This window comes from Petromyzon marinus, chromosome 3, assembly GCF_048934315.1.
Source record: "Petromyzon marinus isolate PM22_M1 ecotype Great Lakes invasive population chromosome 3, UKy_Petmar_22M1.pri1.0, whole genome shotgun sequence".
In the NCBI taxonomy this organism is placed as follows: domain Eukaryota; kingdom Metazoa; phylum Chordata; class Hyperoartia; order Petromyzontiformes; family Petromyzontidae; genus Petromyzon; species Petromyzon marinus.
The window spans coordinates 16,068,787-16,091,157 of NC_133669.1; the positions used below are offsets into that span (position 1 = coordinate 16,068,787).

General features: G+C 49.0%; 1 protein-coding gene across 1 annotated transcript in view; it reads right to left on the reverse strand.

Annotated features, from left to right (window-relative positions):
- Positions 1-16: 16 nt before the first annotated feature.
- The window catches only part of LOC116955251 (potassium-transporting ATPase alpha chain 2-like), a 38,968-nt gene continuing 16,613 nt past the window's right edge, over positions 17-22,371 (reverse strand). The window contains exons 10-23 of the mRNA XM_032976263.2: positions 21,982-22,091; positions 21,136-21,270; positions 20,332-20,518; positions 16,238-16,413; positions 15,257-15,393; positions 12,982-13,132; positions 12,285-12,453; positions 11,548-11,702; positions 10,248-10,371; positions 8,899-9,044; positions 7,220-7,353; positions 2,981-3,082; positions 2,742-2,833; positions 17-2,026 (exon numbers count right to left, since the gene is read on the reverse strand). Of these exons, the coding sequence (XP_032832154.2) occupies positions 1,998-2,026; positions 2,742-2,833; positions 2,981-3,082; positions 7,220-7,353; positions 8,899-9,044; positions 10,248-10,371; positions 11,548-11,702; positions 12,285-12,453; positions 12,982-13,132; positions 15,257-15,393; positions 16,238-16,413; positions 20,332-20,518; positions 21,136-21,270; positions 21,982-22,091 (1,847 nt within the window). The 3' untranslated portion in view covers positions 17-1,997. The remainder of the gene's footprint in view (positions 2,027-2,741; positions 2,834-2,980; positions 3,083-7,219; positions 7,354-8,898; positions 9,045-10,247; positions 10,372-11,547; positions 11,703-12,284; positions 12,454-12,981; positions 13,133-15,256; positions 15,394-16,237; positions 16,414-20,331; positions 20,519-21,135; positions 21,271-21,981; positions 22,092-22,371) is intronic.

Sequence of the window (22,371 nt, forward strand, 5' to 3'; positions counted from 1 at the left end):
AAACGTACAGCAGAAAGACGGCCACCGCGTTTAATTAGCAGCGGGTGCTACGTCGACGTTACAAGTGTCGGTTCTACTTGAATGCTAAGGCATCAACTAGTTCTATTGCAGTACACTCACATTATTTGTAACATCGTTTACCAATGCCCATGTGCCATGCCGCACACAGAACATCAGTTTTGCTGTTCAATGCACAATATTCTTGTCTCGGTGAGTTGATTTCAAAGATTAGTGTCACTGTTCTATTTTACTGATGCATTGTCTTACATTTTATCGTAGAGCGGTAGTACTTCTTCTTCGTAACAGAATCATAATAGTATTTTATTGTGGAACGTACTAATTTGTTTTATTTATTTCTGAGTAGATCGCAATTGTCCTTGAAAATTATGACACTTTATTCATTACCAAGTTGGTTATACCATACAAGCTTTAAAGAAACTACTTTATTCAGGTCTCAAGATAGGGTATTAGGTGCATTAAAGCACTCATAGAAAAGATTTGCCTTGACCCAAAATCATCATTTAATCGTCTATATCGTGCTTTGCATAGATTAAGACTTGCCCAAAACCGAATGCACGTCAAAATAAGTGTTTATTTACTAAATGAAGTCCCATTGAGTCTCACTTTTTAAGAGGCTTGGCCAATTCCTTATCAAGTATTGTCATGTGTGGGAGGAAACCGAACAATCCTGGAGAACACACAACAAATCAACAGATAGGTCAACATCTTACTTGCTACTCTGCCATATACTGGACACCTTATAGCCCTGCAGTTGAGTGTCGTACAATTGATCCACCAACTCTGCTGGATTCTCATTTCCATCGCTGGGAAACGTTCATGCTGCCTTGCGTGAACAGTGTGCATGTAAAGTGCCAGAGCTGAATGGAAACACGGCCTACGCCGCTATCTAGTCCCAGCTACCTATACAGTGAAATGTTTCACACCACCAGATTTACATTTTTTCATGAAATATATTTTAATTACAGAAGGATTTATTTTTATTGTTATTATATCATATCGTGTTCTAACATATATGATGGCATTAGTTTCTACAGCTATAAGGTTTTATATATATTAATGTGCATATGTGCATGTCTCTGCGCCCGATATGTGTCCGTGCATGTTTTATACAGGATCTCTGTCACCCGATGCATATACTTCCAGATGGACCCTTTCGAGTACAGCAGGAGTGGGGAGCCTTATCCTGAATGAGGACCGAATAGAACTTTTAAAATACCTTAGGTAGGACAGCCACACATTAAAGCTACCGCCTCAGTCACCTGTCACTGCAAGAGGCGTATGCAGTGACATAAGTGTTTGAGAGTGCTAAAATTAGAAAAGCAGTGTCACCAATTGAGAAACATTCCCCTCTAGTACCCGATCAGTGAGGCTAAAAGACGCTCGCAGTGATGGAAAACAATTTGCAGCCTGTTTGTAAGTGGTAGGCTTCACGTGACCGTAGGCCTCATGAAGTGATGTCGCAGGTTGCACACAACCTCGGCTGCCATGTGTTTCCCACCCCAGGGGGGAAAGGAGCGAGGTAATAAGCGTTCACGTAATTCACTTTGGAATATCTCAATGAGCCTCTCATCACTACGGCAAGATATCCGTGCATGCTACATGGAGAGATGCATGCCCATCATCACGTGTTACTCCTAATGAACGTATCTGTACAAATGTGACTTTCCCAGCATTGATGATGAGCTGGGGTGAATGCAACAAAAAAACGAGCGGAAAAACAGATGGGATTTTGTCCAATTGTTGGTGACCGAGCTGATATCATCAAACCTTTTCTCTGCTTGAGAATGTGGTTCAATTTAGACAGAATGGACCCATGATCACAGAGGTGCGGGCTTCATGCTGCCACAGGTACAGCAATAAGCCAAATGCACCCATTCACATATATGGCTATGTATGCTTATGTGTCTTTGCGCCTGTGTCTGCAGAGTACTCTTGTCTCTGTGTCCTCGTGATGGCACGTGTGATGTGCCCTGGTTTCAGTAGTACATGTTCTGCGCCCACCAAGCTGTGGAGACACACACACAGGACAATCGTGTGGTTATTTGTGTGGCATGATCATGTGTGTGTATGCCTGGTGCTATTAGAGTGACTGTAGCCTGGCACAAGCGTCGTGGTGACGTCACCGCCACTTAGTGGCGAATGGCGATTGTTGTTATTAGAGTGACTGTACTATGGATGGCGATTTCGTCGTAGATCTTAGGTAGCAGTTAAACTTCCACATTCGTAGAACACAGGCAGAGCGCTGTTCTCATAGCCAAACATCATTAATGTAGGCAGGGCCAGCAGGATCGTTGGACCGTATAGCGAGAGTGCAGTGTGTACTGTGTGTACACTGTCTGATAACAGAGGCAGAATGGTATGTGTGTGCAAATGTAACACTATTGTTGTGTATGGAGAGCGGAAGTGTAGTGGTTAGTGTGCTGCGCTACAAACCAGGTAACATGAGTTCAATTCCCGCTCAGGACCAACACCAATGACAATTATCTGAACCAGTTCTGGGCGTCCCATAGGTTGACTCAGCCTCAAATGATGTATAAACATCATTACAGGGAGACAAAGGCGTCCGGGTGTGGTGCTGGCCATCCCACCCCCATGCCAACCTTCATAGGTGCCAACTAACAGCACTTTCCCTAATAGTGTCAATGCTATACGGGGGATGTATGTCTTTATTACTGTGTGATAATAGATGCTGCGCAATACATATTTGCGTGTCGACTTACACTCGGGATATCTCCGGATAAAGAATTTGCGCATCTCGTCGTACAGCCAGATGAAGATGGCGTATGATATCGCCACAAACCACCAGCCAACTCTGCATGCAACCACACGCACAATACACAAAGTATGTATGAAACATCCGGTCAGATGTGCACTGTGACAGCCTTCATAGGTGCTCGATAAAAATACTTGCCCAAACAGTCGATACTTTTTGGTCCTTGTCTTACATGTCAGGACTTACCGGAGTGGCATGAAGTGCAGGCCCTCATCCATGCCCGGGCAGTAGGAGAGGAAGGCAGCGATCACCAGCTGAGACAGCATCCCCAGCAACACTACCTTGTTCCTGCAAGGACGCACAGCACAGCGGACGATTAATTTGAGTTGACTCTCAAACCCTAGGGCTCAAACCCGTAACCGCAGCACCACCCAGCTTAGTATAATGTAGTAGAAATAAAAAGAGAAAAAAATACGATATTTGCTTGCTTAAACTAATGCTCTTGGAAAATCAAGGTCCACAAGGCTGTAAGGCTGGTAGACAAAAACGGTATGTGAAGAGATGGAAATGTAGTCTGTTATTTATTAACCATGATCCTCCACGATGGTGCACACAGAGGAAACGCCCACCATCTCCTCTCTGTACAGACTTCACCTTTACGGAAGGAGCAATGAAGATGCTACACTTTCCTGACCCAAGCAAGGACTTGGCAAACCAGGGGGTTGTGATTGGACCATGGGCATGAGAACATAGCAGGAAAAAAGGAGAGGGGGGTGGCTGCCTCTAACTTATGGAACAGGGGTGCAAGCCGTATGCTCAGTAGCCTTCATTGGTCTCCTTGACTACTCAACATGAACAACCATGGATTTTATTTCCCCCGCCAGGAAATGCAAAACTGCGATGGGCAGAAGTTACGGAGGTTTCAAATGAAGGGGAATGTAAGGCTGGGTGGCATTGCCCGAGCAAATTCCCAGGTGATACCAGTTTGTCCGGTGGGACTGGACCAAAACGTAACATCGTTTTTCGTTGGATATCTCATTCCTGCAATCCAGAAATAATGGCCAATAATCTTCTTTGGTTCTTTCGGTAAAGTCACGTAGAATGAGAATAAAATAATAAATTGATAAAATAAAATAACACAATAATATTCTCACGACGTTTCGGCCACAACACAAACGGCCTTCATCAGGTGAAGGGAGCGAGACTGTCTGGTAGGACAGCGCTGGAGTGAGAGAGCCACGTTCAGATCACGGCTTTTAAGCTGTGTGAGAGGAACAAAGAGCCTTGACGAAGGAATTAGCATAAAATTTAGCATTGAAATGGCTGAATGATTAGCTTGTGACTGGTCACAGAAATAGCTATGTTAAAAGTTAAAGCATACACATCCGCAGAGGCACCCATTGTTAAAAGGAATTAGCATAGAATTTAGCATTGAAATAGCTAAATTAAGGCATACACATCCGCAGAGGCACCCCTTGATAATGCACTCAAGGGCTTGAGTCACATCTCTGCAGACGTAGCAAGATCTGAAATCGCTGCAACCCTCAAAAACGCTAAGTTGCCACCTAGCAACATCAGCAAAGATGAACGTTTTGAATTATCTCAATTAAAAAAGAGGGATGATATTGTCGTTCTCTCAGCCGACAAAGGCAATGCCACTGTCATCATGGACAAAACAGAATATAACAACAAAATTCAAGAACTACTCAACGATGGCAGCTATACAAAAATAAAAAGAGATCCCACCAACAGCCTGGTCACCAAAACGAACAAAATTATCTCTGATTCAACAGCATTAATTGATGAGAACAAACAGTTCTTGTTGAAACCCTCTGCTGCCAGACCACCAAGATTATATGGCCTTCCAAAGATACACAAAGAAGATACACCCCTTCGTCCCATCGTCTCTACTATCAGCTCCCCCACCTACAAACTGGCACGTTTTCTGGCTGATATACTGCGACCTTTCACTGGAAAAACCACCTCTGCGGTACTAAATTCTACTCACCTGGTATCGACAATCAAAGACATTTCCCTGTCCCCAAACGACCTGCTTGTCAGTTTTGATGTGGTGTCCTTGTTCACCAAAGTCCCGGTACCTGACACCATCGCTATCATTGAAGACCTGGTTCATCAAGGACTGCATACTGATGTACCCCCCCTGGTGAGACATTGCTTAACCAACACATACTTCACCTGGAATGGAACTTTCTACAAACAAACTGAGGGCACCCCAATGGGCTCCCCCCTATCTCCGGTTGTAGCCAACGTATTCATGGAAAAATTTGAAACTGACGCCATCCAGACTGCCACTCTACGCCCGACCTTATGGAAGAGGTACGTTGATGACACCTTTGTCATCTGGCCACATGGCCAGCCTGCTCTAGACCAATTCCGCGACCACATCAATTCCATACACCCAGCCATCAGATTTACCATGGAGGTCGAAAAAGATGGCAAACTACCCTTTCTGGATGTCTTAATTAAAAGGAGACATGATGGTTCAATGAGCCACTCTGTCTACAGGAAAGCTACCCATACAGATGCTTACTTGAAACCGGATTCCCACCACCATCCATCCCAGAAGAACTGCCTCATCAAGACTCTATACCATAGAGCCCAATGCATTTCCGACCAGGAACACATTACCAGTGAACTCAAGCACGTACACCAGGCTCTCAGGGCTAATGGCTACTCCGACTACACAATCCGCAAAGCCATCACTCCAGTCATGAAGAAGGATCCTCTTGTGGAGCCACTCAAAACCATCACCTTACCCTACATTGCAGGGGTCACTAAAAAGATCTCCAAAATCCTGAATAAACACAAGATCCAGGTCCGATTCAACACAGTACACAAAATCCGTGATTTAGTTCCATCTGTAAAAGATGCTCTTCCAGACATACAGTACCCGGGCGTTTACAAACTAAAGTGCCTCTGTGGTAGTAGCTACATTGGAGAAACCAAAAGACATATCTCGGACCGCATCCGCGAACATAAAGCAGACTTGAAACACGGTAAGACGAACTCCTCTGCCGTGGCAGATCACTGTTACAATTCAGTGGGCTCACATGACATTGACTTCTCCAAGACGGAGGTTCTTTGCAAACCAACTGGCTACCATGAGAGATTCGTTCATGAGGCCATTCACATATACAAGCACAGAGACAATTTCAACCGAGAAGATGGATTCAGGCTTAGTAACCACTGGAAAGATGTATTAAATCATTTCTGTTCTTAATTAATTGTAATTTTACGATGACCTTCAGACCGCAGCTCTTTCGCCAGCATTGCCTCTTAATACCTCTCACACCACGGTTAATGGTATGGTTTACAACATGGAGTATACTAGGGCTTCGCAGCTGTCTCTCTCCCCCTCCTCTGTTCCGACCATGGACGAACTCGTCCGTCTGAACGGGGCCCGTAGCTATCCGTGGTACGGAAATTTGAGGGTAAGAATCCACCCATTTTTTCGCCATATAGCATTGTGATATATAACGACTTATGGTTGGTAGCTTAGCTGATTGGAGAATATAGAGTTTATTGATAACATGAAGGTAATTTATATTTTAGTTTTTATTGGTTCACTATATAGTACTGTGAATAGCTCAGATGTGTAGTCATTTCTGTGACCAGTCACTAGCAAATCACCCAGTTATTTCAATGCTAAATTCGCCTAGTTATTTCAATGCTAAATTCTCCTGTTTGATTTTTACTAAGTGCCTCGGTGAATGTGTATGCTCTGACTTCAACGTAACTATTTCTGTAGCAGTTACAAGCGAATCACTCAGCCATTTCAATGCTAAATTCTATGCTAATCCCATTATCAAGGGGTGCCTCTGCGGATGTGTATGCCTTAATTTAGCTATTTCAATGCTAAATTCTATGCTAATTCCTTTTAACAATGGGTGCCTCTGCGGATGTGTATGCTTTAACTTTTAACATAGCTATTTCTGTGACCAGTCACAAGCTAATCATTCAGCCATTTCAATGCTAAATTTTATGCTAATTCCTTCGTCAAGGCTCTTTGTTCCTCTCACACAGCTTAAAAGCCGTGATCTGAACGTGGCTCTCTCACTCCAGCGCTGTCCTACCAGACAGTCTCGCTCCCTTCACCTGATGAAGGCCGCTTGTGTTGTGGCCGAAACGTCGTGAGAATATTATTGTGTTATTTTATTTTATCAATTTATTATTTTATTCTCATTCTACGTGACTTTACCGAAAGAACCAAAGAAGATGAATCATTGCAGTCACGAAAGCTTTAAATCGAAAAATGGCCAATAATACTGAATTTATTCTTCCCGGTCTAAAATTCTGTTAATTTAATGATGACATGAGGCCAGCTTCGAGTGCTTTCTTTCCCCATGTTGTTCTACTCTTTGCCTCTTCTCTAAGTAGCATTCACCTTGCAATTCCTGGAATTATGTGGGGTCAATTCCTGACACGGGCGGTGACCGTGGGTAGTGACATTCCAGCCTGAGTTACCTAAAAAGGCCCTGTGTGAAGACTGAGTTCCGGCGAGTTTTGCGGATTACGAGGTCGGCGAGTTGCTGGATGACGATGGCGACGAAGAAGGCCGTGTAGCACACGAACTCCTGTTGCTGCCGCTGCACGAAGGTCTGCATGCGCACGGACACGGGCGTACGGCTCAGGGCGCTGTCCAGCATCTGACCACAACTCCCGTGTCCTCGGGAAAAGTTATGTTTCAAGTTTATTTTGTTTAACCAAGTGAGAACTCAAATGACCAGTATGAGTCACATTTTACAAGAGTGACCTGTAGGCAAAAGTCTGCTCGTAAAGGGTGATGACGGCTGCTGTGTGCAATCACATTGAGTAACGTGGAGGCAATTTTCAAATTTGGTAAAAGAATGCCTGATAGTGCCTATGTTGGGCCGAGTAATTATGCTGGTATATTTTTCCAAATTATTCCAATTGTGCTCTCAGCATCAGAGATCTCGCTGCAATTGTGTCAGGGAACAGCTACAGAATATATTTTTTACAGGGCTTCTAAAAAATCCTTCAAGTCGCCTTGTTCAGTTTTAGCCTTGCATAGTGGGGAGCACTCTCTCCCACACACTCTGCCACAAGTGTTTGTTGGATTAACTCAAACCAATATATTTAAGTTTTGGAGCTGTAAATTAGGCGTGCGATAGTTTTTTCTGTACAGACCATAAGTGAGGGTGTCCAATGCATGATGCCTGGACACACCCAACAGAAATGCCTGCTAAATTATATTTCCTGTTTTTATTAAAATGAACGATATACAGGCAGACCTCGCTCAGCACGACCCTGTAGAATGCCGGGTCATTACGGTGCTCTTGGTCCTGCTGAAAATTTTGTACTAAAAAAAATGAAAATACAAAAATCTACTAGGTGCTTAAGAGTGAGAACACGCAGTGCCAAGGAAATGCATCCACCGCCAGACATTTTGTTGACATTTGGTCAGCCAATGATAGTGATGTATGCTGAGCCAACCAGCACCCCACCCCCCATTAATTCGATTATCACAATTCATGGTAATGATTGCATTGAAAAAATAAATAGATATTGTTTTCAATGTTATTACAGAATTGTTATTTAATGCTATGCCACTACGCTCTGAGCCACGCAGTGCTCACCAGTTAAAAAAAAAAAACATCTGCTCGCCGACGTGTTTACTCCGCCTTAGTGTTTCTCTGCCTTATCTTAGTGTTTTTTGTGAGCATTTTAGACCCATAATCTCTGGGAAAAAAGCTCGCAAGTGTTAGTGCTGGAAATTTGACCAAAGTGTCAACGAAAAGTATCACCTTGGAGCATCAGATGAATGCACTGGCGAGTACAGTACATAATACTGATGTTATAATTTTTAAAAACAATACTTTTTATTTATTAAATGTTTACCATCTGTATATTTTTGTAAGCACTATTACTGATACCCCAATAAAGCCGTCATACATTGCTCATACATAAGAAATAACGCTGTCGGAAATGAATATCGATATACACAATGGTATAATGGCCCCTTTTAGCACCAATTCGATCAGTGCTCACTTCTACATTCATGCATCTTGAGCGCTAAGCGAGGTCTAAAGTGTATTGTTTTTTTAAGAAGCAGTACACGCGTGTAAAGGTGGCGCTGGTGCTGGCGTGTGCTGCTGCACACGAAGCGAGTGTGTGGCACGCACCCACTCTTGTCCGTACGAGTCCTCCAGCTCCTGCTCATCGACCTGTTCCCAGTGCTTGCGCAAGCCGATGCATGTTATCGGAAGCCAGCCTTCCTCGGCCATCACCGTGAAGTAGCTGAGGAATGCCCCCACCGCCTGCGTCACGCCTGCAGGCACACACAGGTTGCACTCGTGGGTCGCACAACACAAAGAAAAAAGATCCCGTCGTATAGTCTTTAACAGACTCTGGGGCAAGGGATGTTAGCAAGCAGCTTTGAAGGCCGGCACAGCACATGAGCGAATGGGTGGCCAGCACCACGCCCAGCCGCCTCTGTCTCCCCAGTACCGATGTTTTACGCACCAAGTACTCATTTGAGGCTGAGTCGACCTCGGGGAAGCCCAGGACTGGTTCAATTATTTGCCACTGTTATTAGTCATGAGTGGGAATTGAACTCTGGTCGCTGGATTCGTGGTGCGGTGTTTTCGCCCCACTGGGTTACACACACCCATACGTGTACGTACATGTACAGACCTTTGTCAGTCCACTGCTGGATGAAAGCTTCCCCATGCTGTGTGGATCATGCGAGATTATTTGACCATACTTCACCACGCTGGTCGGTGAGGTTTGGCGAAGGTCAGGAGCATAGACACGGGAACAAAGTACAGTACAACAATGGATTTTGCTGCACAGCCCTCTGCTGCCCAACGCATGACCGTGCAGTCTATGACACCTGTTATTCATGGTGGTCTCCCATCAAAGCACTATCCAGGCTCAAACCTGCTTACCTACGAAGATCTGATGAGATCAGTGCATGATGAGTCATTTGCTCGTAGGCATACACAAAAAGAATGGCAATCGAGCCCCACAGCAACTTTGCAATTGTAACTGAGAAACGGTAAAACATTATGAAGATTCAACTTGTGGAACATAAATATTGATGTATAGAAGACAAGATGAGTCGAGTCGATCATCAGGAGGGATTTGAAGTCAGTTGCGATTACGTGTTGAGATTTTTAACCACAGTACCACCTGGCGTTATGTAGCACAGATTCCCTTGTATCCCTTTTCCACTGTACATCCAGGCAGCGCTGGGGCTGTGCCAAGCCATGTTGTTTTTCCACTGCAAAATCTGAACTCGTGCCGCTGATGTCGCACGCAATGAACACACCACGTCAGTGGCACACGTTTGTCAAGTGTACTGACTAACGGAAAAATTATAAACCACGCCCCTGGCCCTGCTTGGCCCCGAATCCGATTCCGATGTCTTCTTGTGAAGCCTGGCTTGGAAAAAATCATCCATACTGGCGCAGCTCGGGTGTGGCAGTGGACAAGGGTGAGTGAACCCGCAGGCAGGCCGAGCGGCACTCACCGATCTGCAGGTAGGAGTAGGTGGCGAGTTTCGAGTTCACCAGGTGGTCGATGCGAGCGTTGCGCGGTCGCCGGTTCATGATGTCGCTCTCGGGTTTCTCATAGGCCAGAGCGATAGACGGGATCTGCGCGCGCACACGCGGAGTGGAACAGAATGAGCGAGTTCCCTTCCAGCCCAGCTGGAATTAGCGTTCCATATACTGTGCACGGAGCAGTATGCACAGGTAGCTCTCTAACCACACGTGGATTTCATTCACCTCCACCGGAACTGAAATGTTTGGAGGATATCTCTCCATCGGTTGATGGATGCAGCCGTCATGAATGTTGCACAAATTACTCTGCTCATAATGCAGTGAGACCTTGCAGAGCCAGATTTGAGTAGGCCTACATTTTGGGTAAGCTATAAGCCTTCCAGAAATAATTAATAAAAATGTATTGTTTTAAATGGAAATGTCAACTTTTTAACAAAAGCCATAAATCCAACTTGAACTCTATTTATGCACTAATGAAGCTGCGACATATCTATGTAAATTGCCAGTAAGTGCAGTGGAATGTCACATGCTCTACTAAGTGCTCTCTTGTTTTCCTGTTCATTACTCTATCTTTTGTTTTATAAATAAGCTCAATAAATATTTCATGCACTCATCCAGTGAACCTCAACCATCTACCTGCCTCTGCTTCGGTGCTATGCTAGTGAGATGTTAATTACCTCACCTGGTATACAGGAGGTTGTGGGTTCAATCCTGACCCTGACGCCTGTATATTTGGAGTTTGCATGTTCTCCCCGTGGTCGTGTGGAAACACGCATTTAGAGTATTTTACTGCTGTAAATGTCCACATGATAAGCCACTTCATTGGGCTATTGTTTGTGGCCAAATGATAACCCAATGACGTAAAATGAATGTTTTAGGTTAGCTTCATAGAGCTCATGGTAGAGGCTGCTGATCATGCTGCTTTATAAAATGTATGTTTGCTTGTTAATTTTGACACAAGTTTTGCTTTTAAAGTCGGTACTCGCTGAAAGCGTTCAGCAATCGACAGCCGTGCTGCTTACATTGCTAGGGACCGGTACATCAGGACACGAGCTGCTGCGGAGGCACGGTGCGAGTACTCGGGCGTGTACTCACGACGGTGGGGAACAGAGTGGAGTGGTTTGCATGGTGCTGCATTGCCGCAGGTTGGTGGTTGGTGTGTGCTGGGCTTGTGTAGCATTGCGCAACCAAGACGAGGCATGAGGAGTGGGTGACCGTTCAAATTGCGTGTGCAAAGTTGGGCGACACATTGCAAAGTGCAATACTTACGATGTCCGTTCCCAGGTCGATGAAGAGGATGGTGACGGTGCCAATGGGCAGTGGGATGGAGGCGATGATGTAGATCAGGAATGGGCACAGCTCAGCGATGTTCTTGGTGAGGGTATAAGCGATGGACTTCTTTAGATTGTCAAAGATGAGCCGACCTGCAGAAGCGCACCAACACATGCACAGCACTCTCATCATTGGAGACCACCACGGTGACCCACCGCCATTACTCGCACCACCATCGCATTCAGCGCTGCTGTCACTTCTGTTTAAATAATACATTTTGGTGCTGATGGTGGAAGTGGTGGTGATGGTGGAAGTGGCGGTGAATTGCGGTGGTAGTGGTGAGGGTGATGGTTGGTGGTGGCAGTGGTTGGAGCGGTGGTGGAGGTGGTGGTTGCTGGTGGCGGCAGGGGTAGTAATGGCGGTTGTCGTAGAGTTGGTTGGTGGTATTGGTAGTGGTGGCATTGCTGGTGGTGGAGGTGTTGGTGGTGCTGGTGGCAGTAGGGGTAGTGATGGCAGCGGTCTTCGTGGAGGTGGCAGTGATTGTATTGGTAGTGGCTGTGTTGCTGGTGGTGGAGGTGTTGGTGGTGCTGGTGGCAGTAGGGGTAGTGATGGCAGCGGTCTTCGTGGAGGTGGCAGTGATGGTATTGGTAGTGGCGGTGTTGCTGGTGCTGGCGGCATTCCTGGTGGTGGTGGTGCTTATATCGTCAGTGTGATGGGTGATGGCCGCTGCTTACCCTCCTCAACACCAGTGACAATGGATGCAAAGTTGTCATCCAGCAGGATCATGTCGGCTGCCTGCTTGGAGGCGTCCGATCCAGAGATGCCCATGGCGATGCCGATGTCAGCCTTCTTGAGTGCTGGAGAGTCGTTCACGCCATCTCCCGTCACTGCCACGATTGCGCCCTAAATGCGCGAGTAGAATCGACAGACAGTCATGCGCTCGTGATGACCAATGCATCATCAGCAGCAGCAGCCATGATCAATCCACTGCTGGATGAAGGTAATTAAACCTATATTATGGAATATTGATTCCGAGGGGAAATTAATATTCGTCCATGGGGAAATGTATATTCTGGGGGACATATTCTGACACTGCGGTGTTGCTGCAGTGTATGCGTGTGTGTGGTGTCCTCTGCGGGGAGCAGTAGTGTATGGTTACCACACGCTATGAACCTGGTGACCCGAGTTCGACTCCCACTCACAGCCAACATCAGTGATGACTATCTGAACCGTTCCTGGGCCTCCCCTAGGTCGACTCGGCATTAAGTGAGTACCTGGTGCAGTATGTAAACATCAGAAGTGGCAAGTCAAAAGTGACCAGACGTGGTCTTGGCTGTGCCGGCCTTCATAGGTACTCCCTAACAGCACTTACCCACAAAGTTTGTTAAGGCTATATGGGGGATTTTTGTCTTTTGTGTCTCTGTTCAGCACCTGTCTCTGGCAGCCCTCCACGATGATGAGCTTCTGCTGGGGTGACGTGCGAGCGAACACAATCTCCGTGTGGTTGGCCAGGATGCAGTCGATTTCGTCACTGCCCATGTCCTTTAGCTCCCCGCCGTTCACCACCGCAGCCTTCGCGTCCCTGTACCGTGCACAACGTCGCACGCACATTCACCTCTACTGCCACCGTGGTCGAGAACTCCCTTCATTCACATGTACTCACATGTTCCTGTTTTTATGTTCGCGTTTGTGTGTACCCATGTGCGTGCGAATGGCACTTGCCCCAACAGTCTGTTAAGGCTATACAGGGGTTTTTTGTCTTTTGTCTGTACCCACGGGGAGCAGTAGTCAAGCAGCTAGCATGCTATACTACGAATTCGGCCAAACGAGTTCGATTCCCACTCACAGCCACCACCAGCGACGATTATCTGAACAGATCCTGGGCCTCCCCGAGGTCGACCCAATTTAGCATTTCCACTCAGGAGACAAAGGCAGCGGGCGTGGTGCTGGCCACCCACTCCCTCGCGTGCTGTTCTAGCCTTTATAGGTGTTCGCTAACAGCACTTGCCTCACCACCCTGGGTAGGCTACAGTGAGGGAAAAAAGTATTTGATCCGCTGCTGATTTTGTACGTTTGTCCACTGACAAAGAAATTATCAGTTTATAATTTAAATGGCAGGTTTATTTGAACAGTGAGAGACAAAATAACAACAAAAAAATCCAGAAAAACGCATGTCAAAAATGTTAGAAATTAATTTGCATTTTAATGAGGGAAATAAGTATTTGACCCCCTCTCAATCAGAAAGATTTCTGGCTCCCAGGTGTCTTTTATACAGGTAACGAGCTGAGATTAGGAGCACACTCTGAAAGGGAGTGTTCCTAATCTCAGCTTGTTACCTGTATAAAAGACACCTGTCCACAGAAGCAATCAATCAATCAGATTCCAAACTCTCCACCATGGCCAAGACCAAAGAGCTCTCCAAGGATGTCAGGGACAAGATTGTAGACCTACACAAGGCTGAAATGGGCTACAAGACCATTGCCAAGCAGCTTGGTGAGAAAGTGACAACAGTTGGTGCGATTATTCGCAAATGGAAGAAACACAAAAGAACTGTCAATCTCCCTCGGCCTGGGGCTTCATGCAAGATCTCACCTCGTGGAGTTGCAATGATCATGAGAACGGTGAGGAATCAGCCCAGAACTACACGGGAGGATCTTGTCAATGATCTCAAGGCAGCTGGGACCATAGTCACCAAGAAAACAATTGGTAACACACTACGCCGTGAAGGACTGAAATCCTGCAGCGCCCGCAAGGTCCCCCTGCTCAAGAAAGTACATATACATGCCCGTCTGAAGTTTGCCAATGAACATCTGAATGATTCAGAGGACAACTGGGTGAAAGTGTTGTGGTCAAATGAGACCAAAATGGAGCTCTTTGGCATCAACTCAACTCGCTGTTTTGGAGGAGGAGGAATGCTGCCTATGACCCCAAAAATACCATCCCCACCGTCAAATATGGAGGTGGAAACATTATGCTTTGGGGGTGTTTTTCTGCTAAGGGGACAGGACAACTTCACCGCATCAAAGGGATGATGGACGGGGCCATGTACCGTCAAATCTTGGGTGAAAACCTCCTTCCCTCAACCAGGGCATTGAAAATGGGTCGTGGATGGGTATTCCAGCATGACAATGACCCAAAACACACGGCCAAGGCAACAAAGGAGTGGCTCAAGAAGAAGCACATTAAGGTCCTGGAGTGGCCTAGCCAGTCTCCAGACCTTAATCCCATAGAAACTCTGTGGAGGGAGCTGAAGGTTCGAGTTGCCAAACGTCAGCCTCGAAATTTTAATGACTTGGAGAAGATCTGCAAAGAGGAGTGGGACAAAATCCCTCCTGAGATGTGTGCAAACCTGGTGGCCAACTACAAGAAACGTCTGAACTCTGTGATTGCCAACAAGGGTTTTGCCACCAAGTACTAAGTCATGTTTTGCAGAGGGGTCAAATAATTATTTTCCTCATTAAAATGCAAATCAATTTCTATCATTTTTGACATGCGTTTTTTCTGGATTTTTGTTGTTGTTATTCTGTCTCTCACTATTCAAATAAACCTACCATTAAAATTATAGACTGATCATTTATTTGTCAGGGGGCAAACGTACAAAATCAGCAGGGGATCAAATACTTTTTTCCCTCACTGTATATGGGCTATATTTGTCTTTGTACCCATGTGTTCCTATCAGTGTACGTGCATGTGTGTGCGTGCGTACCGTGGGTTGACCTGGTCGAGGGGGATGTTGAGGCGGCTGGCAATGTCGTCGACTGTCTCACTGCCGGCAGAGATGATACCGACGCTACGCGCAATCGCCTTCGCCGTGATGGGATGATCGCCCGTCACCATGATCACCTGCCATGCAACATCATCACCATCGTCATCATCCTCACTATTGCCAACAACAACAACAATCACCGTTCACCACAAAGTGGTGGTAATGTAACCATGGCGCTTGTGCCAGGCTAGGTGCACTCTGAGGCCACGTGAAATGTCGAAGGCTCAGTGCTGGCAGGTCATGGAACAGACCCAGGTGCCATGAGTTGACTTAGATAACTGACAGATGCACCACCTGTCCCATTACCACCACCATCATCATCCTCATCACCACCACCCGAAACAACACCATTGCCACCAGGACCATTACCATCAATGTCATCCTCATCATCATCCTCATCACAACCAGGACAATTACCACCACCAGAGTCATTGTCTCTCTCCAGCTGAGCGCTGCTGTGGTTTGAGTGCTCAACTCAAATTCCATGAGTTCAAACTCAGGTTGGGAGTCAACTCAACCCATCTTCGCTCCGGGGTCAATAAAATACCAATCTGGAGCAAGTCAACTGTAATCACATGAAGGCGAGACTGCTTCCTGCCAAAGGAAGGAGGAATTTCTACCACTACCGATGGTACTGAATTCCGTAAAAATTCATGATTCAGCACAGGAACTCACTGATTAAAAAAATTGTTTTCCCAAAGTGTGAACTTTGTGGGTTATGATCCTCAAAGAGATTGGTCCTCAAAGTTATGAGAACCCCATGCATGTGGTTCCCTGTATGTGTGACATCTCAGGTGAATCAACCCCTGCGATTGTCAGGTGAGACGTCCATCGTGCGTGAGCACGTATGCACATGAGCACGTATGCACGTGCTCATGTGCCTGTATGTGAGCACGTGCGTGCGTGCATGTGAGCACGTACCTTGATGCCGGCCGAGCGACACTTGCACACGGCGTCCGGCACGGTGGAGCGTGGGGGGTCAATCATAGATATGAGCCCCACAAAGCAGAGGCCCTGCACAGGGAAGTTCCGCGAGTCGGTGTCGAAGGTGAAGCCGCGAGGAAACTCGTCCAAGGGCAGCTGCAGGTGGCAGAAGCCTGTGGGGCAGCAGCATGTGGGGTCAGTAGTGTGGGGTCAGTAGTGTGGGGTCAGTAGTGTGGGGTCAGTAGTGTGGGGTCAGTAGTGTGGGGTCAGTAGTGTGGGGTCAGTAGTGTGGGGTCAGTAGTGTGGGGTCAACAGCAGCATGTGGGGTCAGTAGTGTGGGGGCAGTAGTGTGGGGTCAGTAGTGTGGGGTCAACAGCAGAGTGCGGGTCAGTAGTGTGGGGTCAGTAGTGTGGGGTCAGTAGTGTGGGGTCAACAGCAGAGTGCGGGTCAGTAGTGTGGGGGTCAACAGCAGCATGTGGGGTCAGTAGTGTGGGGGTCAACAGCAGAGTGCGGGGTCAGTAGTGTGCGGGTCAACAGCAGAGTGCGGGTCAACAGCAGCATGTGGGGTCAGTAGTGTGCGGGTCAACAGCAGAGTGCGGGTCAGTAGTGTGCGGGTCAACAGCAGAGTGCGGGTCAACAGCAGAGTGCGGGTCAACAGCAGAGTGCGGGGTCAGTAGTGTGCGGGTCAACAGCAGAGTGCGGGTCAACAGCAGCATGTGGGGTCAGTAGTGTGCGGGTCAACAGCAGAGTGCGGGTCAACAGCAGCATGTGGGGTCAGTAGTGTGCGGGTCAACAGCAGAGTGCGGGTCAGTAGTGTGCGGGTCAACAGCAGAGTGCGGGTCAACAGCAGAGTGCGGGTCAGCAGCAGAGTGCGGGGTCAGTAGTGTGCGGGTCAACAGCAGAGTGCGGGTCAACAGCAGCATGTGGGGTCAGTAGTGTGCGGGTCAACAGCAGAGTGCGGGTCAGTAGTGTGCGGGTCAACAGCAGAGTGCGGGTCAACAGCAGAGTGCGGGTCAACAGCAGAGTGCGGGGTCAGTAGTGTGCGGGTCAACAGCAGAGTGCGGGTCAACAGCAGCATGTGGGGTCAGTAGTGTGCGGGTCAACAGCAGAGTGCGGGTCAGTAGTGTGCGGGTCAACAGCAGAGTGCGGGTCAACAGCAGAGTGCGGGTCAACAGCAGAGTGCGGGGTCAGTAGTGTGCGGGTCAACAGCAGAGTGCGGGTCAACAGCAGCATGTGGGGTCAGTAGTGTGCGGGTCAACAGCAGAGTGCGGGTCAGTAGTGTGCGGGTCAACAGCAGAGTGCGGGTCAACAGCAGAGTGTGGGTCAACAGCAGAGTGCGGGGTCAGTAGTGTGCGGGTCAACAGCAGCATGTGGGGTCAGTAGTGTGCGGGTCAACAGCAGAGTGCGGGTCAACAGCAGCATGTGGGGGCAGTAGTGTGCGGGTCAACAGCAGAGTGCGGGTCAACAGCAGAGTGCGGGTCAACAGCAGAGTGCGGGGCAGTAGTGTGCGGGTCAACAGCAGAGTGCGGGGTCAGTAGTGTGCGGGTCAACAGCAGAGTGCGGGGCAGTAGTGTGCGGGTCAACAGCAGAGTGCGGGGCAGTGGCGTGCGGGTCAGTAGTGTGCGGGTCAACAGCAGAGTGCGGGGTCAGTAGTGTGCGGGTCAACAGCAGAGTGCGGGGCAGTAGTGTGCGGGTCAACAGCAGAGTGCGGGGTCAGTAGTGTGCGGGTCAACAGCAGAGTGCGGGTCAACAGCAGCATGTGGGGTCAGTAGTGTGCGGGTCAACAGCAGAGTGCGGGTCAGTAGTGTGCGGGTCAACAGCAGAGTGCGGGTCAACAGCAGAGTGCGGGTCAACAGCAGAGTGCGGGGTCAGTAGTGTGCGGGTCAACAGCAGCATGTGGGGTCAGTAGTGTGCGGGTCAACAGCAGAGTGCGGGTCAACAGCAGCATGTGGGGGCAGTAGTGTGCGGGTCAACAGCAGAGTGCGGGTCAACAGCAGAGTGCGGGTCAACAGCAGAGTGCGGGGCAGTAGTGTGCGGGTCAACAGCAGAGTGCGGGGTCAGTAGTGTGCGGGTCAACAGCAGAGTGCGGGGCAGTAGTGTGCGGGTCAACAGCAGAGTGCGGGGCAGTGGCGTGCGGGTCAGTAGTGTGCGGGTCAACAGCAGAGTGCGGGGTCAGTAGTGTGCGGGTCAACAGCAGAGTGCGGGGCAGTAGTGTGCGGGTCAACAGCAGAGTGCGGGGCAGTAGTGTGCGGGTCAACAGCAGAGTGCGGGGTCAGTAGTGTGCGGGTCAACAGCAGAGTGCGGGGCAGTAGTGTGCGGGTCAACAGCAGAGTGCGGGGCAGTAGTGTGCGGGTCAACAGCAGAGTGCGGGGCAGTAGTGTGCGGGTCAACAGCAGAGTGCGGGGCAGTGGCGTGCGGGTCAGTAGTGTGCGGGTCAACAGCAGAGTGCGGGGTCAGTAGTGTGCGGGTCAACAGCAGAGTGCGGGGCAGTAGTGTGCGGGTCAACAGCAGAGTGCGGGGCAGTAGTGTGCGGGTCAACAGCAGAGTGCGGGGTCAGTAGTGTGCGGGTCAACAGCAGAGTGCGGGGCAGTAGTGTGCGGGTCAACAGCAGAGTGCGGGGCAGTAGTGTGCGGGTCAACAGCAGAGTGCGGGGCAGTAGTGTGCGGGTCAACAGCAGAGTGCGGGGCAGTGGCGTGCGGGTCAGTAGTGTGCGGGTCAACAGCAGAGTGCGGGGTCAGTAGTGTGCGGGTCAACAGCAGAGTGCGGGGCAGTAGTGTGCGGGTCAACAGCAGAGTGCGGGGCAGTAGTGTGCGGGTCAACAGCAGAGTGCGGGGTCAGTAGTGTGCGGGTCAACAGCAGAGTGCGGGGCAGTAGTGTGCGGGTCAACAGCAGAGTGCGGGGCAGTAGTGTGCGGGTCAACAGCAGAGTGCGGGGCAGTAGTGTGCGGGTCAACAGCAGAGTGCGGGTCAACAGCAGAGTGCGGGGCAGTGGCATGCGGGGCAGTAGTGTGCACGTCAGAAGTGTGCGTGTGGGGCAGCTGCGTGCAGGGCAGCAGCATGCGGGCTGTAGCGTGCACATAGGAGATTGGTGTGCACAGGAGCACGGTGCCTCGGTGTGTCCAAGGCTGGGTTGAAGTGGGGAGTGTGCACAGTGTGTGTGCACAGTGTGTGTCTCATTGTGTTTGCATGTGTGCGTGTCAGTGAGCATGCACACAAAAGTCTGGAGATTTGGTGAAGCTGTAGGGATCCGGTGAGGCTGTAGGGATTCGGTGAATCTGTAGGGATTTGGTGAATCTGTAGGGATTCGGTGAATCTGTTCAGATCCGGTAAAGCTGTAGAGATTCGGTGAATCTGTGGGGATTCGGTGAATCTGTAGGGATTCGGTAAAGCTGTAGGGATTCGGTGAATCGGTAGGGATTCGGTGAATCTGTAGGGATCCGGTAAAGCTGTAGGGATTCGGTAAAGCTGTGGGGATTCGGTGAATCTGTAGGGATCCGGTAAAGCTGTAGGGATTCGGTAAAGCTGTGGGATTCGGTGAATCTGTAGGGATCTGGTATTAGCTGTAGGGATCCGGTAAAGCTGTAGGGATCTGGTAAAGCTGTAGGGATTCGGTGAATCTGTGGGGATTCGGTAAAGCTGTGGGATTCGGTGAATCTGTAGGGATCCGGTAAAGCTGTAGGGATCCGGTAAAGCTGTAGGGATCCGGTAAAGCTGTAGGGATTCGGTAAAGCTGTAGGGATTCGGTGAATCTGTAGGGATCCGGTAAAGCTGTAGGGATTCGGTGAATCTGTGGGGATTCGGTAAAGCTGTAGGGATCCGGTGAATCTGTAGGGATTCGGTAAAGCTGTAGGGATCCGGTGAATCTGTAGGGATTCGGTAAAGCTGTAGGGATCCGGTGAATCTGTAGGAATTCGGTAAAGCTGTGGGGATTCGGTGAATCTGTAGGGATTCGGTAAAGCTGTAGGGATTCGGTGAATCTGTATGGATCCGGTAAAGCTGTGGGGATTCAGTGAATCTGTAGGGATTCGATGAACCTGTGAATATTCGGTGAAGCTGTGAGAATGCTGAGTGCTCCGTGCGAGCGAGCCGCACCAAGCACACGCTCGCCGAGCCCCCCCAGGGCGGTGTAGGCCTCTGTGAAGTCGGCGCGCTTCTCCTCGTCCAGTGGCACCTCAACGCCTCCCAGCATGATGGTGGTGCAGCAGTCCAACACTCGCTCCGGCGCCCCCTTCATGACCAGCAGGTGGCCCCCGGAACCCTCCTCCTCGTGAATCGATAGCTGTGGGCGCAGGCGCAGACAACAGAGATAAAGATCCTCCCCATAGCCGTACGGGCTGTTGGAGCAAGTGCCGTGGTGAGGGCCTCTTCAGGACGAATATCCTTCAGGTTGCCGGAGATACAACAAAGACAAAGATCCCCCCTATAGCCTTAACAGACTGTTGGGGCAAGTGCTGTTAGCGAGCACCTATAAACGCCGGCACGGTACACGAGGAGGTGGGTGGCCAGCACCACGTCTGTCTGCCTTTGTGTCCCGAGTGGCGATATTTACACACCGCACCAATTACTCATTTGAGGTTGAGTCGACCTAGAGGAGGCCCAGGACTAGTTCAGATAATCGTCGTCGTTGTTGGCCATGAGCGGGAATTTAATTCGGCTCGCCGGTTTCGTAGCGCAGCGCACTAACCGCTACGTTTCCTTTTGCATATTTTCCAAGAAACTTGTACTTGCGTGCGAGTACCTGGCACTTGTGTGTGAGAACCAAAGTATTTGTTGTGCAAGTACCTGGCACTTGGTGTGCATGTTGAGTACCTGGTCTTTGTGTGTGAGTACCCGGCACTTGTGTGTGCGTGACTGGAGCTTGCGTACAAGTGCCTGGTATTTGTTGAGTGTGAGTACCTGGTACTTGTTGGTGCTGTTGAAGGGGATCTCTGCGACCTTGTTGTTCTGCTCCCTCATGTTGGCGATGGAGCCGAGGAGCTGCTCCGTGAACTTGAGCAGAGCCGTCTCGGACGCATCCCCGCTGACGTCGCGCTGCACGACATCACGCCAGCACCACCGTCACACCGCAATTGTCACAACACCGTGACTGTCACACGACCATCATAACCACTATCATCACGCGACCATTGCCACAGCGCTGCCATTGTCACACCACCATCGTCACAGCATCGCCTTCGTCACAACACCGTCACACCACCACCATCACACCGCCATCGTCACAGGACCGCCATTGTCACACCACCATCATCATCACCACCGCCATCGTCAAAACACCATCTTCACAACACCATTATTATCACACCACCATCGTCATAACACCGCCTTCATCACATGATCATACCACCGTTGTCACACTGCCATTGTCGCAGCATTGCCACTGTCACACCACCATCATCACCACCATCGTCATAGCACTGCCATCGTCACACCACCATCGTCACACCACCATCACCACAGCATCGCCTTTGTCAAAACACCATCGTCATACCACCATTGTCACACCACCATCATCACAGCCACGCCATTGTCAGAATACCACTGTCATACCATCGTCACAGCACCACCATCATCACACTACCATGGTCACATCATCACACCACAGCCATTTCGTGTTTACCAATAAAATGCACCACACCAAGTGTACGAACACCACACCTCCACGTCACTGTGTAGCTGAGATAATCATGGTCATTTAAGTGATGCAAGTGGTTGGGCTGGTTGATGATGAGGTGGCTGGGTTACCCTGGAGATGGGTAGATCCTCCTGGTTAGGCCGGAACTCGGCGCGATTGCACAGTGCCGCCACACGCGACAGAGACATCCAGGTCGACGATGAGATGTCAAACGGCTGACCTGCAGCACACATCATCGTAACATCATCTCAACATCACATCACGGCTGACTTACAGCACGTATCATCACAACATAATCATAACATCGTAAAAACATCACAGCTTCACAACATTACAAGGTTACATCATTCACATCATTGACACAACGTTACAACATTCATCACAGAACTGCATCATCATCATCATCACATACAAGAGCACACGCTATGGTATCATCACGAAACCAACATGATCACAACATCATTACAGCTGGCCTAAATCTCACATTACAATCATCATCA